The sequence below is a fragment of the Thamnophis sirtalis genome, unplaced genomic scaffold, assembly GCF_051295495.1.
Source record: "Thamnophis sirtalis isolate CommonGarterSnake01/CBP01778 unplaced genomic scaffold, rThaSir2_p1.2 scaffold_13, whole genome shotgun sequence".
NCBI lineage: Eukaryota > Metazoa > Chordata > Lepidosauria > Squamata > Natricidae > Thamnophis > Thamnophis sirtalis.
This window is the reverse complement of record NW_028261393.1, coordinates 44,784,926-44,805,435: the sequence shown is the minus strand read 5'-3', so window position 1 is coordinate 44,805,435 and position 20,510 is coordinate 44,784,926. Positions and strand designations below refer to the sequence as shown.

Sequence of the window (20,510 nt, the reverse complement as noted above, 5' to 3'; positions counted from 1 at the left end):
GCACGCTTGGCCAAATGCCCAGGTTGAAAGCTGCTGTGCAACACCGGACCAGCGAAGAAATTAATGTCAAGAACCACCGGCCTTTTCACCAAAAGGTCAGGAGGCAATTTAGAAGTTTCGCTAGTCTTGCTAGAGAAATGAAGGTTTTTATTATTTTTATTCCCCCCCCCTCTTGGTTTTACATCATGTGCCTAATAGAAGTAAGGGATTTTATTAAGCTTGTCCTTTGGGAAATAATGCTATTTTCCAGAGGAGGGGAAAAAAGGGGGGGGAGGGGGAGTTGCTGTGTTGCAGTTCTGTGGATAATCCATGATGTTTGCGCTGTGCATTTTGTTTGTACAGCTGTGCATTTTGCTTGCATTTTGTTTGCACGTCATGCATTACATGATGTTTGCGCCGTGCATTTTGCATTTTGTGCTGTGTGAGATGGGCTTCTAGGCAAGATTCCAGCTACTGTCATTGTTTCCCCAAATGACTCTGTTTTTGGCTTTAACTCTTCTCTTCTGATGGTTTGATGTTGTTAGGTGCAAAGTTGTGTCTGACCCATCGCAACCCCATGGACAACATTCCTCCAGGCCTTCCTGTCCTCTACCATCCTCTGGAGTCCGTTGAAGCTCACGCCGACTGCTTCAGTGACTCCATCCAGCCACCTCATTCTCTGTTGTCCCCTTCTTCTTTTGCCCTCCATCGTTCCCAGCATTAGGCTCTTCTCCAATGAGTCCTTCCTTCTCATTAGGTGGCCAAAATATTTGAGCTTCCTCTTCAGGATCTGGCCTTCTAAAGAGCAGTCAGGGTTGATCTCCTCTAGGACTGACCGGTTGGATCGCCTTGCAGTCCAAGGGACTCGCAGGAGTCTTCTCCAGCACCAGAGTTCAAAGGCCTCCATTCTTTGGCGCTCAGCCTTTCTTATGGTCCAACCTTCACAGCCATCCATTGCAACTGGGAAAACCAGAGCCTTGACTATACATACTTTCGTTGGCAGGGCGACGGCTCTGCCTTTTTCTAATGGTTAGCCTGTAATATATGGCCAGTGTGTGAGTAGCTCTCAATACACTTTGCTGTCCAAAATGTTAGTATTGGTAAATTCATGGTTTTTTTTAAAATAGCTATTAGGGCCAGAGTGATTTAACTATAGGAAGCCTTTAGACTCCGGGTTTTCTTTTTTAAACTAGCAGACTTTTTTTTAACTAATGGAATTGGGATTTGCTGCCAAATATTTGTTGATGGTGGTGTTGCTTCTCTCCTTCTCTCTCTCCTTCTCTCTCTTGGTGGATAGCTTTTTAGTGGCCCAGAGCAAATAAAATGGAAATCACCAACAGGCAGCCACAGAAATCAACATTGCTAACACGCTAAACAAACAGATTTCTATAATGAATAGAATTAGAAATTATTTTGCATGCTGCTACGGTATAGTGGAACACACCAGAAAAGGTTTTCTATATGCTTCTTGTTTTCTACAAATTAATACCTTTCCCTTACAGGCTCTGATGTGTGTGTGTGTGTGTCTGTTGAGAGAGAGAGAGAGAGAGAGAGAGAGAGAGAGAGGGAGGGAGGGAGGGAGGGAGGGAGGGAGGGGGAGGGGGAGGGACTGACTTTCCATCTCTCTATCATCTCTATTTCTCTCATGTCATCCATCCATCCATCCATCTATCCATCTATCCATCTATCCATTTATCCATCTATCCATCTATCCAACTATCCATCTATCCCTCCCTCCCTCCATCCATCTATCTATCTATCCATCCATCCATCCATCCACCCACCCACCCACCCATCTTTTACCTCTCTCTCATGTCTGTCTGTCTGCATCTGTCCGTCCGTCCGTCCGTCCATCCATCCATCCATCCATCCATCCATCCATCCATCCATCTTTCAACTCTTTCTCTCATGTCTGCCTACCTGCCTGCCTAGCTTTCTTTCTCCCCCCCTCTCTCTCCATCGATCGATCGATCGATCGATCAATCGATCCATCAATTGATCCATCGATCCATCCATCGATCCATTGATCCATCCTACTCCTTGAGCAGGGGTTGGACTAGAAGACCTTCAAGGTCCCTTCCAGCTCTATTCTGACACATATTATCTTATCTATCCTGCATTTCTTTGGAGTTGAGCTTCCTTGCTTCATTCCCTCTCTCTCCCTCCCTCCCTCCTTCCCACCCTCCCTCCACCTCCCCTCCCCTGCTCTCTCTTCTGGATTGTTTCTGTCACCTTTCCACTTTTCAGCCTTGAAATCAAGAACAAGACATGTAGATTACTTTGAGAATTCATTGTTCTGGTCATCTCCCGCCCTCCTTGGTATCCACAGCCAAACAAACAGCAGAAGAGTGGAGGGAAAGAACCTCAAAGACAGCTTTTATTTTTAGCGGAGGGCCTGCACACCAGGAGAAAGAGAGTCTTCATCCTTCTTGTATTTTATGATGGGTTTAGTGTCAGCTTACTGAACTTGAGAGATAAGTTAAGCCTTCTGGCACTGAAGCTGGTACTTGATGGAGGGGAAATAAAAATGCTTAGGGTAGGAGATCTGTACTTTTCAAAGCCTCAACCAGAGAGATGAGAGAAAGAAATAGTTTTTGTAATTGCATGAAGGGACCAAGGGATGAAAACAGATGCCACTTCAAACATCTGCAGCTCAATAAATTGCTTATCCTGAAACACAGAATGCATTGTAGGAGAATGGTAGAACAACACGATTTCTGGGCTATTGAATAACCTCTGAAAAAATCCCCTTCCTGATTCTATTGCACGACAGATAAAATACGACAGGCTCCATTCAGAGCAGGAATTACTTTAGGAAGAGAAACAGCTACGACGGGGATGGGTAACCGATGACCCATGGACCGCGTTCATCCCCTTAGCCAGAAGGGTTTATGAATACCACGTTGGCCAACAGTATCTCCTTGGGGTAGGCAGGGTGTCAACATTTGCCTGGATGGCAGATGTAGCGTCTTGACCATTCATGTGATGTCAATATATGCATAAAAGGAGGGGAATGTGTGTCACAATACTCCCTTTATCCAGATGTTGACCAGGCCATCAAAGAAGAGGGTGGCTTGACATCATCAAAGCTGACACAAGCCACAGAATAGAAAAAAAAAAACTCAAAGAAATAGTGAGTGAAAGATCGGAAGATGTGGAGAGAACTGGCTCCTAGAATTGCCAAGTCGGACATGACTGAACGGACAACTTTTTCCTCCTCTTCCTCCTCCTCCTCTCTCTCCTCCTCCTCCTCTCTCTCCTCCTCCTCCCCCTCTTCTTCCTCCTCTTCCTCCTCCTCCCTGTCTTGCCTCTCCTCTCTCTCTTCATCTTCCTCCTCTTCCCCTCCTCTTCCTCCTCATCTTCTTCTTCCCCCTCTCCCTCCCCCTCCTTCTCTTCCTCCTCTTCCCCCTCTTCTTCTTTCCCCCTCCTCCTCCTCCCTCTCTTCCTCCTTTTCTGAGGGAACTTAAAAGTATGTATATTCTTATTGTCCGATAGAAAGACAGACATAAGACAGTTCTGCAAGAAGTCTCCTCCTCCCCTTCCTCCTTCCTCTTCCTCTTCTTCTTCTTCCTCCTCCTCTCTCTCATCCTCCTCCTCCTCTGAGGGAACTTAAAAATTTGTATATTCTTATTGTCCGATAGAAAGACAGATGTAAGAAAGTTCTGCAAGAAGTCTCCTCCAACTCCCCCTCCCCCCTTCCTCCTCTTCCTTCAGATACTATTACTCTTAGCATAGCATTGGCATCTTCCAGGTGTTCAACCTTATGGCGCTGAAATTTGGCAGCAAAAATTGGTTCCACCACAAATCCGCGGTAGACTAAAGCACGCTCGACGAAAGCGCGTACGTGACGTCATCACAGCATGACGAAAACGGCACGCTGTGAGCGGTAAATTTAAAAGTAATGCGAAAACCTTACCCTAACCCCCCCAAACCTAACCCTAAACCTAACCCTAAGCCTAACCCTTAACCTAACCCTAAACCTAACCCTAAACCTAACCTTTAACCTAACGCTAAACCTAACGCTAACCCTTAACCTAACCCTAACCCTAACCCTAACGCTTAACGTAACCCTAAACCTAAACCTAACCCTAACCCTTAACCTAACCCTTACCTTTATGTGAATTGGCTTGCTTTAATTTTATTTTAATTTAATTTTAATTTATTTTTAATTTTATTTGTTGCGCTGCTGATGATGTCACGTACGCGCTTTGATCGGGCGCGCTTTAGTGGACCGCGGTTTTGACAGGTCACGGAAAAATTCAGTTTTTTTTCCCCAGGGACCTGTATGCTGATATTGCTGTAGGACTGAAAGTACTTTACTTTACTAGTATTTTGCATACAGATGCATGATTTAAAAACAAAACTTGGAAGATTCAGCGGTGGGTACATGTTATACACTGGAGCTTTGCACGAAGGTATCATCTCATCTTACTTCTGCAGGATGAAGAGCCAGGAGAAGACTGATCTGGTCCTCTAACTAAAATAACAGCTCTACAGCACTTGCCCAAATATTATAACTGGAAGCCTCATATAAAATGCTGGTTACTCAAACAAAATTAATAAAGCACAAAAATGTTCTTTAAATTTGCTCCAGAGGGACATTAAGGATGGTAGACAAGTGTCTTCCAAGTTTTAACAGCGATAATTACATGATTGTAAAGAAAGAAATTATATTTGGACTGCTCACCTTCCTTGATTATATGCAGATTAAGCTTCCATTAAGAGCCAACTCCAATCAATCTAAAGTGAGATTAGAGAGGATATTTGGAGGTGCTGACTTTAATTAAAGCGACACATTTTGCAACCCATCACTAAGTCAACTGACCAGTTCTGGCAGCACCCACAGAATGATTAGGGATGAGCTGAGATCTTGTGAAAACTGATTAAATACAGGAGCAAATAAGTGTTGCGTTGAATTTAATGCATAAATCATCACAATTAGAATATGTTCTTTTACAAACAGCGTGTACGAAAGCTGTGTGCCTCTCAGCCATAAAAATCTTTCCAGATTGGGCTGCTCTGTTATGGGATGGGGAGTTTTAGAGCAACCGTTAAAGGTAAAGGTTCCCCTCGCACATATGTGCTAGTTGTTCCTGACTCTAGGGGGTGGTGCTTATCTCTGTTTCAAAGCCAAAGAGCCAGAGCTGTCCAAAGACGTCTCCGTGGTCATGTGGCTGGCATGACTAAACGCAGATGTCAGGCCTGCATTTATATTCTTTTTAGAATTTTGGCCTGCCACACTTTCTCTTATTTCATTATGCTGTTTCTTTAAGTATAGTCAATGGGAGGGGGATTAGAAGGAGTAGGATTTTGGAATGTATTGTTTTTCATTCTTTGCTAGAAGTCAAGGTCATCCTTTATCTCTGCACTTTCACACCTGACCGGAAGAAGCTGGGCATGGACGCCAGCGTGGAAGGAGAAGATTGGACCATGTGATGGACTGTGGGCGTGGGGACAAGATCATGAACTTTTAACTGGGTGGGATTCTGATGTAACTTCCAGAGTTGGGATCCCCACAGCTATGTGCCAACATGCCTGCTTTATTAAATTGGAACTTTAAGCATAGTTTTGCCTTCGATTCTGATTTGATTCTACATGATATTTGGAATGCTGACAGCAGAAAGCACACGGAACGCTGTGACTTTCCCACCAAAGGTGGCCCCCATTTTTCTACTTGCATTTTTTACATGCTTTTGAACTGCTGGTTGGCAGATGAGACAAGTAATGGGAGCTCACTCCGTTACGTGGCGCTAAGGATTCAAACCGCCAAACTGCTGACCTTTTTGATTGACAAGCTCAGCGTCTTAGCCACTGAGCCACTGTGTCCCTTTAGAGCAAACTTTAAACGTCAGAAAAGAGATTCAAATTACTTTGATGCCATCTGGTGGTTAGCTGGAGTTTTGCAGCCTATACCTGGTCACCTTATCAGGGATACCTGGTCACCTTGCAGATGAAGAGAATATTTGCAATTCAAATATTGAATTATGTGATCCTAAGCGCTCTCTGAACTTACTTGGTGGTCTTCTTGCAGACATTTCACTGCCCAATTAGGCTGCACCATGAGTGCACTGATGATGTTACCTGGTTGGGTAATGAAACATCTGCAAGAAAACTAACAAGCTCAGAAAGCACCCAGGACCGTATACCTAGCTAGCTTTACCTGGAATAGATACTCAGCACTGCAGTCCAGTAATGGATGGCGACAGGAGCCATTTGAGGAGGGGGTCCCAAGGATTAAACTGCAAGATTTACAGCCCCATTTTTCCCTGTTACAATCCTCCTAAATTTCCAGAATTCCACAAAAATAAACAAAAGCATACACCTTTTTTTTTGCTTCCATTCAGTTTAGGGGTGATGTAAAGGAAATAAAATAAATTTATTACCCACCACTTTTTGCTTTACAATCAGGAGCGGCATTGCCATTCACCTTAGAAGCAAAAGAATTCAGCTGCAAAATAGAGACTTGTTTAGCCATGCATCCCACAGGCTACAGAATTCCTGATTTAGAAACTTCCCTATGTAATAATTAGGGCAATAAAATCTAGATAATACAGACCCATGCTACCTGCAGGACTACCTTTTCCTAGGAGGTCAAATTGAATGGGTAGGCTCCTAGTTTCTTCCTCCAAATACTGTCATATAAAATAGGAGCAAGAAGGATGCCTTTTTGTGGTAGCCCCTGTCCCATGGAACATCTACCCCCCCTGAATTTCAGCAGGCCTGGGTATGTCTAGTTTAATGAAAAGAAGGACTAGGGGTGACATGATAGCAGCGTTCCGATATCTCAGGGGTTGCCACAAAGAAGAGGGAGTCAAGCTATTCTCCAAAGCAAGCAGCAATGGGTGGAAGCTCATCAAGGAGAGAAGCAACCTAGAACTAAGGAGAAATTTCCTGACAGTGAGAACAATTGATCAGTGGAACGGCTTCTGTCCAGAACTTGTGAGCGCACCATCATCGGAGGTTTTAAAGAAGAGTTTAGACAACCATTTGTCTGAAATGGTATAGGGTTTTCTTCATGAGCAGGGGTTAGAAGGTCTCCAAGATCCCTTCCAATTCTGTTATTCTGAAGAACTCCACTCTTTTTAGTCTTCCTTAAGATCTTAAAGGAAGCTCAAATTATTTGGCCATCTAATGAGGAGAGAGAGCTCACTGGAGAAGATCCTGATGTTGGGAAAGATGGAAGGCAAAAGGACAAGGGGACAGCACAGGATGACATGGTTAGATAGTTTCATTGGCGCAATGAGCGTAAAATTGGGGTAAAGGAGCCGAGGTGGCGCAGTGGTTAAATGCAGCACTGCAGGCTACTTCAGCTGACTGCAGTTCTGCAGTTCGGCTGTTCAAATCTCACCGGTTCAGGGTTGACTCGGCCTTCCATCCTTCCGAGGTGGGTAAAATGAGGACCTGGATTGTTGGGGGCAATATGCTGACTCTGTAAACCGCTTAGAGAGGGCTGAAGCCCTATGAAGCGGTATATAAGTCTAACTGCTATTGCTATTGCTAAACTCTGGGAGATGGTGAAGGACGGGGGGGGGGGGCTGCCATGTTGTGGTCCATGGTGTCACAAAGACTAGGACCTGACTTAGTGATTGAACAACAACAACAACAACAACAACAACAACAACAACAACAACGGCTTTAAAGACTGGCACCACTTCCCCCAACCTCCATGAAAGCACTGAGAGACTAGATGATCTGTTACTATTGGTTGCCCCAGGTTTTTGTGGTTTTTAATGTTTTATGTTTTAATTGGTTGGGTTTTATAGTTTTTTAAATTATGTTGTATGTTTTTCGATCTTTGATTGGGAGCCGCTCAGAGTTGGCTGAAAGATGGATGGCTATATGAATGTTTAAGACCAACCAACCATAGCAACATATAGATTTAAATCCTGAAATATTCCTGTTGGGGATCTTACCAGAAATTTACAGTAAAGAAAATGTATATTTGATTATCCATGTTATAACAGCAGCTAGAATTGTATTTGCACAATATTGGAAAAGTGAAAAGATTCCTATAGAGGAGAATGGGATTAGAGAAATATCAGAAATGTGCAGAAATGAATAGATTAATACTGGCAATTAAAGAGAAAGAACAAAGTGATTATTATTCTATATGTGAATCATTTTGTCGATGGTTAAGAGAATAAATATAAGAATTAGGAATAAAATTAGCTGCGTAAAAATGCATCAACAGAGTTAATATAATTAATAGAGCTAAATAAATCAAGAAGAGGATTGTTATAGTATTAGATAGTGAAGGTATTGGTATTAAACTGGAATAGATAAATAATGAATATGAATGTAAATTTGAATTGTTACTGCACAAAATATTTGTACTCAGACGACACAGTTTAATGGATGATGGATTGCTTATATTATAATAAAATAAAAATTTATTTTTAAAAAAACCAACCAACCAACCAGGCTGCAAGCATCAGTTTGAGCAATAGGTGGCAGCAAAGAATTATTTTTCCTTTTTTTGTCTTTACTGCCCTTCACTGGTCATGGCGATTTCTGCAGGCAAGATAGGGCAGCTCTTCATTTTGCAATACTCTTTCTATGATGTGTGGGTCTGAAGCCCTGGTCAACTAGGGCCGTACTTTCATCCATCTCTGATGAAATCCCTTTGTCAGATCTGCTTCCCTTACTCTGCATTTTCGTTAATCAGTAAGCGAGTGTGTCTGAACTACTTCCCCTTTGAAAATTAATGCCTCGAGATACAGATGATAGAAAGAGGGATGTAGTCAGACGGGATCGGCCTTGATCTTCTAATCTCCCAGGACAGACTTCAAAAAGCTGAGATTGCTTTTACGTCCGTGCAATTACCTGCCCACATAAGCAGAAGCCTTCTGTAATTTACAGATCAAACCCTGTTCCGCTCAGATTGGAAACCAAAAGGCCGCATATGACACCATAAAAATGATCTGGGATGTATTTCAAATGCATAGCAATGGCACTTAGACTTCTATACCGCTTCGCAGTGCTTGTACAGCCCTCTCTAAGCAGTTTACAGAGTCAGCCTTTCGCCCCCAACAATCTGGGTCCTCATTTTACCCACCTCGTAAGGATGGAAGGCTGAGTCAATCTTGAGCTGGTCACGATCAAACTGCTGTCAGTGGGTAGAGTTAGCCTGCAGTACTGCATTCTAACCACTGGAAAGGAAGGAAGGAAGGAAGGAAGGAGGGAGGGAGGGAGGGAGGGAGGGAGGGAAGGAAGGAAGGAAGGACAATAGCAATAGCACTTAGACTTATATACCACTTCATAGTGCTTTTACAGCCCTCTCTAAGCGGCTTACAGAGATAACGTATTGCCCCCCAAAATCTGGGTCCTCATGTTGGAAATGTGAACAATATGAAGGGCTTTTTTTTTATCATGTTGGTTGGACATGTAAAAAAGCTAAAAATAGATGGATTCAAATCCATAGATACAGAGGATTTGAAGGATTAACATTCAAATTCACCTGTGTCTGGTTTGCCAATTGCCCAGTGGCAGATAGGGCAGTGCTCCAGAGGGTCAACATAGTTGCCCAGAGCATCATTGGTTGCCCTCTCCCCTCTTTGGAAGAGCTTTATACCTCCTGCTGCCTTAAGGAAGTTCAAAACATTCTCAAAGATCCATCTCATCCTGGGCAGCCTTTTTTTTTTAACTATTACCACCTGGTAGACGGTACAGGACCATAAAACAAGGATGAATAGGCTGAAAAACAGCTTCTATCCCAGGGCAGTAACTGTATTGAATTGTACTGTATACAGAGGTGGGTTGCTACTGGTTCAGACTGGTTCAGCCTAGTAGGTAGTAACTCGGCTGCCCACGCCCCCCAAACTGGTTTTATCAGCGGCTCCATAGGTGCCACCATCTTGTTTTTTGCTTCTGCGCATGCACAGGAGCAATTTTTCAGTATTGTGCATGGATGTGTCGAAGTGCGTCCCCGAGCGAACCAGGATTGAAAGAATCAGGAACCCATCCTTGACTGTACAGTGTAATATTGATGCAATATCAGGGGTTTTCAATACAATTGTATAGAATGTGAGGGATGCGGGGTTTTTTGTTTTATTAGAGCCGAGGTGGTGCAGTGGTTAGGGTGCAGTACTGCAGGCCACATCAGCTGACTGTTATCTGCAGTTCAGTGGTTCTAATCTCACCGGCTCAAGGTTGACTCAGCCTTCCATCCTTCCGAGGTGGGTGAAATGAGGACTCAGACTGTGGGGGTGATATGCTGACTCTGTAAACCGCTTAGAGAGGGCTGAAAGCCCTATGAAGCAGTATATAAGTCTAACTGCTATTGCTATTGCTATTTATTTTTATATGTATAATATACACTGAAGATGGCGTTTAATCTCGTTGTATGAGGTGCAATGGCAATAAAATTAACTAACTAAGTAACTAACAATTAACAGACTCACTTAACAACTGTGTTACTAACTCCACAACTGCAGTGATTCATGTAACAAATGGGGCAAGAAAAGTTGTAAAATGGGGCAGACATCAATAATTTTCTCATATAGCAACATGAAAATTGTGGTCTACCTGTAGTTAGAACCCCCCCTCCCCCGAAGATTATGTCAGTATATAATTACTGTGGCAAGATTAGTCTATCTGGAGAGATGGAAATATTTGCTATTACCCACTACAACTGTTCTTCATATGTTTTAGCCTCCAGTCCCCTAATCCTCTTTGTTACTCTTCTCTGCACTCTTTCTAGAGTCTCAACATCTTGGGAAATGCTTAGATATTTTATTAACTGACTTTGTTTCAGAATATGTTATAAAGATGTAATGTTATTGGAGGTTTATTGAAATTGCGAATGAATGCCAGTAGGTGGTTGTGTCTTTAAATACAAATGATTTTAGATAAAAGCACGTCTAAATAATTGTAATTAGATGAGAATTGTGGTACAGTGGTAGTAAAATTTATTAAAAAAATGATTTAAAATGTACAATTCAATTTGAATGAAGTATATGTAATGATTGTGGAAGAAACGCACGAAATGTATTTGTAACCAATCGACACGCTTTCTACAAGATGTAACGAAAGATGATTCTTTTTTGTGTGTTTTTGTTTAATTAAAACAATAAAACTTTTTAAAAAGGTCTTTTTTTTATAATGAGGTGACTAAAACTCGATACAGTATTCCAAATGTGGTCTTGCTAGGGTTTTACAAGCTATGATGATGAGTTCACACAACATGCATCTTGAGTATCGCAGCTTAGGGTATAAACTCAGCCTTAGAAAGGAATAATATGTTCCATGCATCTTTTTAAATGAATCTCAACCTACCAATGCTCGTCATGTACTATGATGTGTTTAAGGAACTGTTCGTTGAACAAGCCGGAGATGTGGTGGCCATATCATATTGAGCCATACGTCAGTTGGCTTGGTTAGGAATCAAGTTAATGGCCACTCTATTGGATTTCATGTCGGTGTGTTCAATTTCATCGATTGAACCTTCCTGCTGAGGCCTGTGCCATAAGCACACCGCTCTTGAAATAACCTTGTGGCACTCCATGATGTTTGGGCTTTAAAAATATTTTCTACATCAAAGAGAAAACGACTCGTGAAAAGTCTGTCTGTATGTCTGAATGGGATATCTTAGCAGTTAGCAGTAGCAGTTAGACTTATATACCGCTTCATAGGGCTTTCAGCCCTCTCTAAGCGGTTTACAGAGTCAGCATATCGCCCCCAACAATCTGGGTCCTCATTTCACCCACCTCGGAAGGATGGAAGGCTGAGTCAACCTTGAGCCGGTGAGATTAGAACTGCTGAACTGCAGATAACAGTCAGCTGAAGTGGCCTGCAGTACTGCACCCTAACCACTGCGCCACCTCGGCTCTTCATCTTGGGAAGCTCCGGAACAGAAATTGACACACTTTTTCATCAAGCAGATAGGAAGTTGGGTTTAAAGAAACCCAACGGGCTCAAATCAGAGTCGACAGAAATGAAAAATGGCAGAAGATGGGCGTGGGAAATTTTCACTCATGAACCTGGGGAAATCCACCTGCTTGTTCCATTGGCGCACATTATAACAAGAAAATGTTCTCCAGAGCTGCATCCACATCGATCTAACTTGCTTATGGTTATTGTTCGGAGGGCGTACCAAACTACAATGTTGTAGCTCTACGGAATTCACAGTAAAAATGGATTTTAGAGATTATATGCAACGTGCCTAGCTAAATTGCTATTTTAGACTTTCTTCCCATATCAGCAAAATGCTCTGATTTTTCCAAATGCATTCAATGGCCACTCATAAAAACCCACAGCTGCATTTTATTTCCTTGGTGCATTTACCCATTATGTTATCATCCAGGTTTAGTTACCTGGAGTATATTTCTTGCTGAAGCTGTAATGAAAACAGTAATTTCCAAACAGGTCCCACTGTGAACAAAAAGGGGAGAAAAACAGGGGGGGGGGGAGGGAAAGAAATTCTGCTGGAATAGAGAGACATTTTAGGCTGTCATTTCCCTTAGTAACTGCCATCTAGGAAAACAACAAATTCGCAGTCAGGGTTTTGCTTAAACTATATCATTGCCGATTTACAGGTAGTTCTTGACTTATAATCGTTTGTTTAATAATGGTTTGAAATCTTGGAAAAATAATCATTTTTGCTAGGTGTAATACCAGAAAAAACGTGATCAAGGGAATGTATATTTCAGCGATGGCGAACCTTTTCGACACCAAGTGGCGAAAAGGGAGTGTGCGTACGCGCTTGGCGGGAACACGCCCCGGAAGCTGCCAAGTGGGCATGCGCGCATCAGGAAATGACCTTCTAGTTTCTGGTGCACGCATGCACACCAGCCAGATCGTCTTCCGGTTACTGGCATGAATGCTTGCACGTCAATCAGCTAGCTGGCATGCATGCACACAACGAAAACCGAAAGGCCAGCTCTTCGGCAGTTTTTAGTACTGCTGCTTGTGCAAAAAACAGCTGATTGTCATGCGCATATGCACCCCAGAAACCCGGAAGAGGAACAGGCGATGCCGCACATGCCAGCAAACATGTTGTCAGGCCTGCATTTATATTCCTTTTAGAATTTTGGCCTGCCACATTTTCTCTTATTTCATTATGCTGTTTCTTTAAGTATAGTCAATGGGAGGGGGGATTAGAAGGAGTAGGATTTTGGAATGTATTGTTTTCATTCTTTGCTAGAAGTCAAGGTCATCCTTTGTTCTCCGCACCAGTACACCTGACCGGAAGAAGCCGGGCATGGACGCCAGCATGGAAGAAGGAGATTGGACCATGTGAGGGATGTGGGTGTGGGGACAAGATCATGAACTTTTAACTGGGTGGGATTCTGATGTAACTTCCAGAGATGGGATTCCCACAGCTATGTGCCAACATGCCTGCTTTATTAAATTGGAACTTTAAGCATAGTTTTGCCTTCGATTCTGATTTGATTCTACATGGTATTTGGAACACTGACACATGTCTTCGTGTGCCGTTTTGGGCATGCATGCCATAGGTTCAACATCATAGGTACATTTGATATTACATGTCTTGACAGCAGCAGGAATTGTATATGCACAATACTGGAAGAACGAAGAAGAAGATAACATTAAAAAAAAAAAAACCAGACTGTGCAGAAATGGACAGACTAACACAGAGGATAAAAGAAAAGGAGGACACAGAGAATCATTGGGATTTGTTTTATCAACGGTGGGATAGCAGAGTTAGAAATTAGGATTTTTAAAAGTATTATTAGGTAAACAACTGGCCCAGACAGTACGCTGTTCATTAGGCACTTATTTTATGTAAAAGAAAAATATATAAATAAAATGAAAAGAAAGAAAGAAAGAAATCTTGGAAAAAGTGACTGCAAAAATGTTACCTAGACTGGTAACGAAACGTTCGGAAACCAACCCACAAGCTCAGAGAATGAACCTTCACCCTCATCCTGCACCCAAGCTACAAGTATTTGCTGCTATTGCAAACATTTATCACATTTCCAAGTATTTGCTTCAGTTTCAATACTCGTTTTCCCTCCTTTACTCTGTTCTCAACTAATCCAAACAAACTTTTTGTTTTAAAAATAAACCAGGTGATAATCCGGCACTCCCAATCCTCCTTCTATGAACATTGCCACAATTTTGAATGTTGGATTTTCCCCCTTACCAGAGGGTGCCCCCTTGTGGAGTATTGTGAAGCTGTTACTATGGCAATGCCATAGAGCTGTACAGTAGAAGTCATTTTAAGGCAGTACAGTATAAGCCATTTTAAGGCACAGCAGGCTGTATCTTAACAGAACACCCCGCTCCCCAAGGGCTATTAGGGGGTGTCTTACCCCCCACAGTATTTGTTTCCAGAGAGTAAATTATCTGTGTACCAAGTCTGGTTGAAATTGCTCCAGGCATTCCAGAGTTATGCTGGAAAACACACACACACACACACACACACACACACACACACACAGCCATTTTTATATAGACAATATTGTAATCTTCCTTTCAAGAAATAGTATACAGCCACGTAAACTGAAACAAACTTCTATCTCCCGCAAAGAGTTTAAATCTATAAATCAGTGAAAACACATACATCCATGAAATTGATGTAAAACACACACAAACAAATCTCAGGTCGGCACAAAGTCGTAGGATACACACTTAGTATTAAAAGACAAGAGGTGCACAGAATTTGGAAGGCAGTGATTAAAGGAACCCAATTTGTTATAGGGACTCAACTGTATGTCAAACAATAGCAGGAGTGGTATTAGTAAACCAGTGGTGGGTTTCAATTTTTTTGGGAAACTCTTCTGTAGGTGTGGCCTGCTTTGTGGGAGTGGCTTGCCGGCCATGGGGCCATGTGGGAGTGGCTTGGCAGTCATGTGATCGGATGGGAGTGGCTTGGCAGACCGGATGGGAGTGGCCAAGACGATGTCACTGAATTCTTTGCCCCAATGGATGATCTACAAAAAGATATAAAAAAGGAAATTTATTATTTTGTGTACTTACTACTTAAATAAGATTAAAATAAGTACACAAAACAATAAAAGAGCTACTTACAGAAGGAAGATGACTGTCCTTGCCAGTCTTCAATATCACTGACTCCAATGAATGGCCTGCACAAAGAGATACAGAAAGGAATACTTTAATTGCTTGCACTACTATATTAAGGGTGAAACAAGCACACAAAGCAATAAAACAGCTACTTACATAGGAAAGATGACTATCCTAGCGGTCATACTCTGTTGCCTCTTCATCCTGTTAAATAATACTAACTGCAGAAGAAATAAAACAATATTGGACACGATTGTGGTTGTAAGCTGAGGACTACACTACAGGTAATAGAAGGGACCTCTGTTTTCACCCAACAATGTACAGTCTTTTCAGGAAGGATCTCCCACAACAAACAGGGAAGATATAGTTTTTCATCTAAGAAGTTAGATCAAGAATGAATGTCATAGGTAGATCCACAGAGCAATACAGATATATTTTTTTCTGAAATTTATTCCTCAGTTCAAAAAACAGGAACATATGAATTAGGCTCAGTACTTAGGACAGACCAAGTAGCTATTCAAGAGTTAGTGGTGTCATGGTTAGAAGCAATGGTAAAGCAAGATATGGATTTAAAACCAGTAATATTTGGTTGGGCATTTCAAAGGAAATACAATACATATTTAATTTTATACATGTTAACAGCTGCTGGAATTGTGTTTGCACAACAATGGAAAAATATAGATATGAAAATGAATAAATATTAGAATGTGCAGGAATGAATAAATTGACAATTAAAATTAAAAAGAAGGCTTCAAATACTTTTTCAAGTGAGATTTGTTTTATCAATTGCTAACTAACAGAAACAGAAATTAGAAATCTAAAAGTATGAAAGAAAACACCAATTATGTAAGGAAAGGTCACTAAAATGTATAAGGAAATATTATTAGTACTTGATCATTATTAATGTGTAGATAACTGCGGGACATTACACACCCACACACCAGGGGTGGGTTTCTTGCCCCGTTCCAACAGGTTTGGTTGGAACGGGGCCGGTGGCGTCCTCGTGCACGCGCGTGGTGCACGCATGCGTACTAGCGTCTGTGCGACGCTCCAGCTGCTCCTGGACGATCGCACAGGCGCTGTATGCGTCCTGCGCATGCATGGAAGCGCAGAACTCATCAAAACCGGGTAAGGACCGCGGGCGGGCGGGCGCGCCCTTCGCCGTTCCCGGAAGTTACTTACTTCCGGGTTCGGCGACCAACCGGTTCGCAGGGACCGCCACGAACCGGTTGAAACCCACCCCTGCCACACACACAAACTATGACAGTGCCAGGAAAACACACACACACACACACACAAAACAAATAAAATTGGGGGAAAAATAATTTCGCCCAAAAGACTGCAGATGAAACCATCTTTTTCCCCCTAACCCTAAGAACAGAAAAGATAAAGCCACTGGAATAAAAACCATCAAGGCATTGTGGGAAATTATAAAGGACAGTGCCAGGAAGTTCACAGAACCAGGAACCACAATTACCTAAACAACCAGGTATCACACAGAAACACACAAAATCTGGCAAAGTTGCCTTGCACCAACCTGGCCTGCCCATAGAAAAGCAATTTTTTAAAATAAATTTTATGTGTCTCAAAGTGGCTGCTTTTCTATGGGCAGGCCAGGTTGGTGCAAGGCAGATTTGCAAGATTTTGTGTTTATTTCCGTAGTGAATTCACTACAGAAACACACAAATCTCCCAAAGTACTTGCAAATAAAACCATGAAAAATATTCTATCCACAATACATGCAAATAAAACCATTAAAAATATTCTAGACACAATAAATAATTTTTTTTAAAAAACATTAAAAGCATAAAGGAAAAAAAACGGGTCACTTACTAGCAGGCAGAATCAGCAGCTCTCCTAGGCGATGGATGCAAGGAGCAGGCAGGTGACCAGGTAGCAGGTAAGGTGGCCTCACTGGCAGGCTTAGAAGTCGCAGGGGCTTCTGTGTGTCTCATTTTTGGCCTCCAGTGCCACTCCGCCATCCAAAAACGGGCCCATGCATCCCGTTTTTGGCTTCCTGGACCTCCAGAGGGCGGGTGGGGGCTGGCGGGGGGTAGGAGGGGCAATGTGGTGGGGCAGCCTCATGGTCCCACACAGTCCAGATTAATGGCTTCGTCAGGCCGTATCTGGCCCGCGGGCCATAGTTTGAGGACTCCTGGTTTAGCCCCATTTTACAACCTTTCTACCCAAAGTTGCTAAGTGAATCTGGCTTCCGCATTGACTTTGCTTGCAAAATGTGATCACATGACCCCAGGACAACATGGCCATCATAAATACATGCAACTTGCCAAGTGTCTGAATTTTATCAGGTAACCACAAGGATTCTGCAACGGTCATAAGTATGGAAAATGACACCCCCCCTTTTTTTTCAGTGCAAGCAAACGGTCATTAAACAAATGGTCTCTACCTATATTCCAATCAGAATCCACACAGTTTTAGTCTCAGTCCAAAATTAAAAACAAGGCAACTTCTTCCCTTTCACAACAAGAGGAGGAGGTTGAAAAAACAGCTGTCCATCAAACACGTGGTGGAAAAAACCCAAAAGGCAGCTGCTGGAAATCCTGTTCCATTTATTATTGTCCCACCACATTGTGAGGAAAAGCTCTTTCTCAAGAGAAATGCTTACCCTCTCCTGTGTGCACTTCAAGCAGCTTCTCAGGAGGCTATAAATCTCCCTTGGGAAAGAGATTTTCTTCAAATTGTGCACAGATAATACAGGGAAGTGTCTTTGAAAGCACTGCTGTGCTCTGACCCCCCCTTTTTTTCCACTTTAAACCAGGGGTGTCCAACCTTGGCATTTTAAAACTGGTAGACTTCAACTCCTAGAATTTCCCAGCCAGCATTCCCGGGAGTTGAAGTCCATACATCTTAAAGTTTCCAAAGTTAGACACCCCTGCTTTAAATCAGACCTGGCTGGAGCCTAGAGTTACATTTGTGAACAAGGCAGACATTTTTAACATGAAACTCCAAAAGAGTCCAATCAGAGAAAGGAATATAAACCTAATGTTTATTTATTTATTTTTCAATTTCTATGGCCACCCATCTCAAACAAGTTTATATAATGCTAATAAGCCTAACATAAAATTAAGCATAGAAGCTTCACGCTCTTCTCCGGGAGCACCGAGAACTTTTCTGCCTCCGCTGACGTCACCGCAGCTGCCGGGCGCGGAAGGATGGAGGTAGCCAGAGCCATGCTGAGGCAGCCTGATCCTCCCTCCCTCACTAGCCGGGAAGCGCGGAGAAGAGTGGAGGCAGGAAGATTCTTGGCGCTCTGGGAAGCCATGAAAGCGACCGGGGGGCGCCGAGAACCTTCCTGGATTTCGCGCGCGTCTTGTGACTGCAATAGATATCCAGAAGCAGCGGGGGCTGTCAGGCTGGAAGCCCAAACCCCATTTGCCACAAAAGCTGCTTCTGGACATCTATTGCAGTTGCGAGGGCCGCATGGAGAAAAGCGTGAAGTCCAGCGGAGGCAGGAAGGTTCTTGGTGCTCCTGAGAACGCTCCCCCACGCGAGCGCCTCCTCCTCCTCCTCCTCTTCACTCCCCAAAGGCTCTTCTCCTCCTTACTGGAGCTCAGCAGGAGCTGGGCACAAGGGATGGGAGGAAAACCACACCTTGAAAAACTTCGCCAGGAACCAGTGGGGGGTGGGGACGCCCTGGAAGGCCCCCATGCTTTGCTGGCAGCCACGCCTCCTAGGCAAGTTCAGGGAGGTCCTAGGAGGCCGGCCGCGCTACACAAGCTACCACCCGCGAGCGGCGACGGAACGGGCAGGGCAAGCAAGCGAGGGGGGCGGGACAGGCGCTCTGTGAGGAACCTCTTTTAACCGGTACGGTATATTTCTGGAAGCTCTTCTACTGAACCGGTTAGAACCGGCAGAAACCCACCCCTGTAGTAATCCTAACGATAATAACAAATGTTTTCTACCTTCCTCATCTCAGTTTTGTCACAGAAGTTATCGGTACCCAGGTAGTCTTGAAACAAAACAAAAATAGGTAGAATAGAACCTGAGACCACTGAGATATCGCAAGGCTACAGTTGAAAAAAAAATCATAGAAGAAGACAGTACAAATCACTTCTACCAAATTGCTAAAAAAAACCTCCACCAATGCAGTGCCTGAAACTTGATGTCAAAATTAAGAAAAGCATCAAAGAGCTTACGTGATAGAGGGGAACGGTGTTGCTTTCAGCTAAGGAGAAATTTAGGACATCCTGCTGTCCCGGTTCAAGCCGTACATTAGTAGACGAGGTCATCATGGAGGAGCTCACAGGATAATTAGGACTGCCACTGTTTTTGCCCTTCTTCCTGGACCGCCGGCCTGTATCACGCTTGTTATCTTTCTGGGTCAACGGTTCTTCCTGGATCACTAAGATCTTGTCATCACTCAGGTATCGTAGGAGCGAGTTCTCGGAATCTTTTGTCAGAGCGAGGAAGGAGAAAAAGGGGAAAGTGAGACCTAAAGAGGAGAACCATCTTTGTCCTTATGCTGATTCAGAAAAAAAACGTACTAACTGGCCTCGTTCCCCCTGGATTTGTAAGTCCTCTTTTCTAGTGCAGTGTCTAAGAAGAGATGAGAATCTGAAAATGGGTAGAAGCAAACATGACTTCATGAGTCATGGTGCTAGATGGATTGTCTCCAGAACACCACAGTTCAAGTTAACCATGGTTTTTGGCATAGGAACCCAATTTAAGCTGGCTTGGAGCTCAACCCATGCTTTGGAGGACACATTGAAAGCTATACTGTATTTCAAAAGCAGGCAGAGCTAATGCCAATTTTCTGGGAAGAATTTAGGAATGGTAAGAGATTAAGAGGGGGCTTAAATATGATGGAGAAACCTTAGTAAAATGGGTATGAGCCGAGGTGGCACAGTGGTTAAATGCAGCACTGCAGGCTACTTCAGCTGACTGCAGTTCTGCACTTCAGCTGTTCAAATCTCACCGGCTCAGGGTTGACTCAGCCTTCCATCCTTCCGAGGTGGGTAAAATGAGGACCCGGATTGTTGTTGGGGGCAATATGCTGACTCTGTAAACCGCTTAGAGAGGGCTGAAAGCCCTATGAAGCGGTATATAAGTCTAACTGCTATTGCTATTGCTATCAGACAAATCACTAGAGTTTGCTCAAGGGAGCATCACATCTAGAAATGTATGTTTTGAGCAACCCAATTTTAAAAACTCCAACTTTTGTAGAGCACAATGATTACAAAATGTGACTTCAGAACTTCTCTTGGGGAAATGACAGCAGCCTAGATAGATCGATTGCTTATTACCGAAAGTCTTCAAAATTTCATAATATCGTCAATGAACCATTACTGAGCTTCACCCCAACTAAAGATTACCATGAATTTAAGAGGATGGACACAACACATGTGAAGAAGTTCAAGGACATTAGATTAGAAGTGGTATATACAGAAGCAACAACATGCAGGAGAGAACATAATATTGGACAGTTTTCATTAGTTACCTTGGCTCATTTCTTAATCAGTGTTTATGAGGTAAGAATGTCAGAGAAATATGTTATTATGACCCTCAATTTAAGTGAATTCATCAAA

General features: G+C 43.0%; 1 protein-coding gene across 1 annotated transcript in view; it reads right to left on the bottom strand.

The window, feature by feature from the left end:
* LOC106548733 (connector enhancer of kinase suppressor of ras 2) overlaps nt 1-20,510 on the bottom strand; it is a 217,428-nt gene that overhangs the window by 69,618 nt on the left and 127,300 nt on the right. Inside the window, exon 13 of the mRNA XM_087727105.1 lies at nt 19,122-19,375. Within this exon, the coding sequence (XP_087583231.1) occupies nt 19,122-19,375 (254 nt within the window). The remainder of the gene's footprint in view (nt 1-19,121; nt 19,376-20,510) is intronic.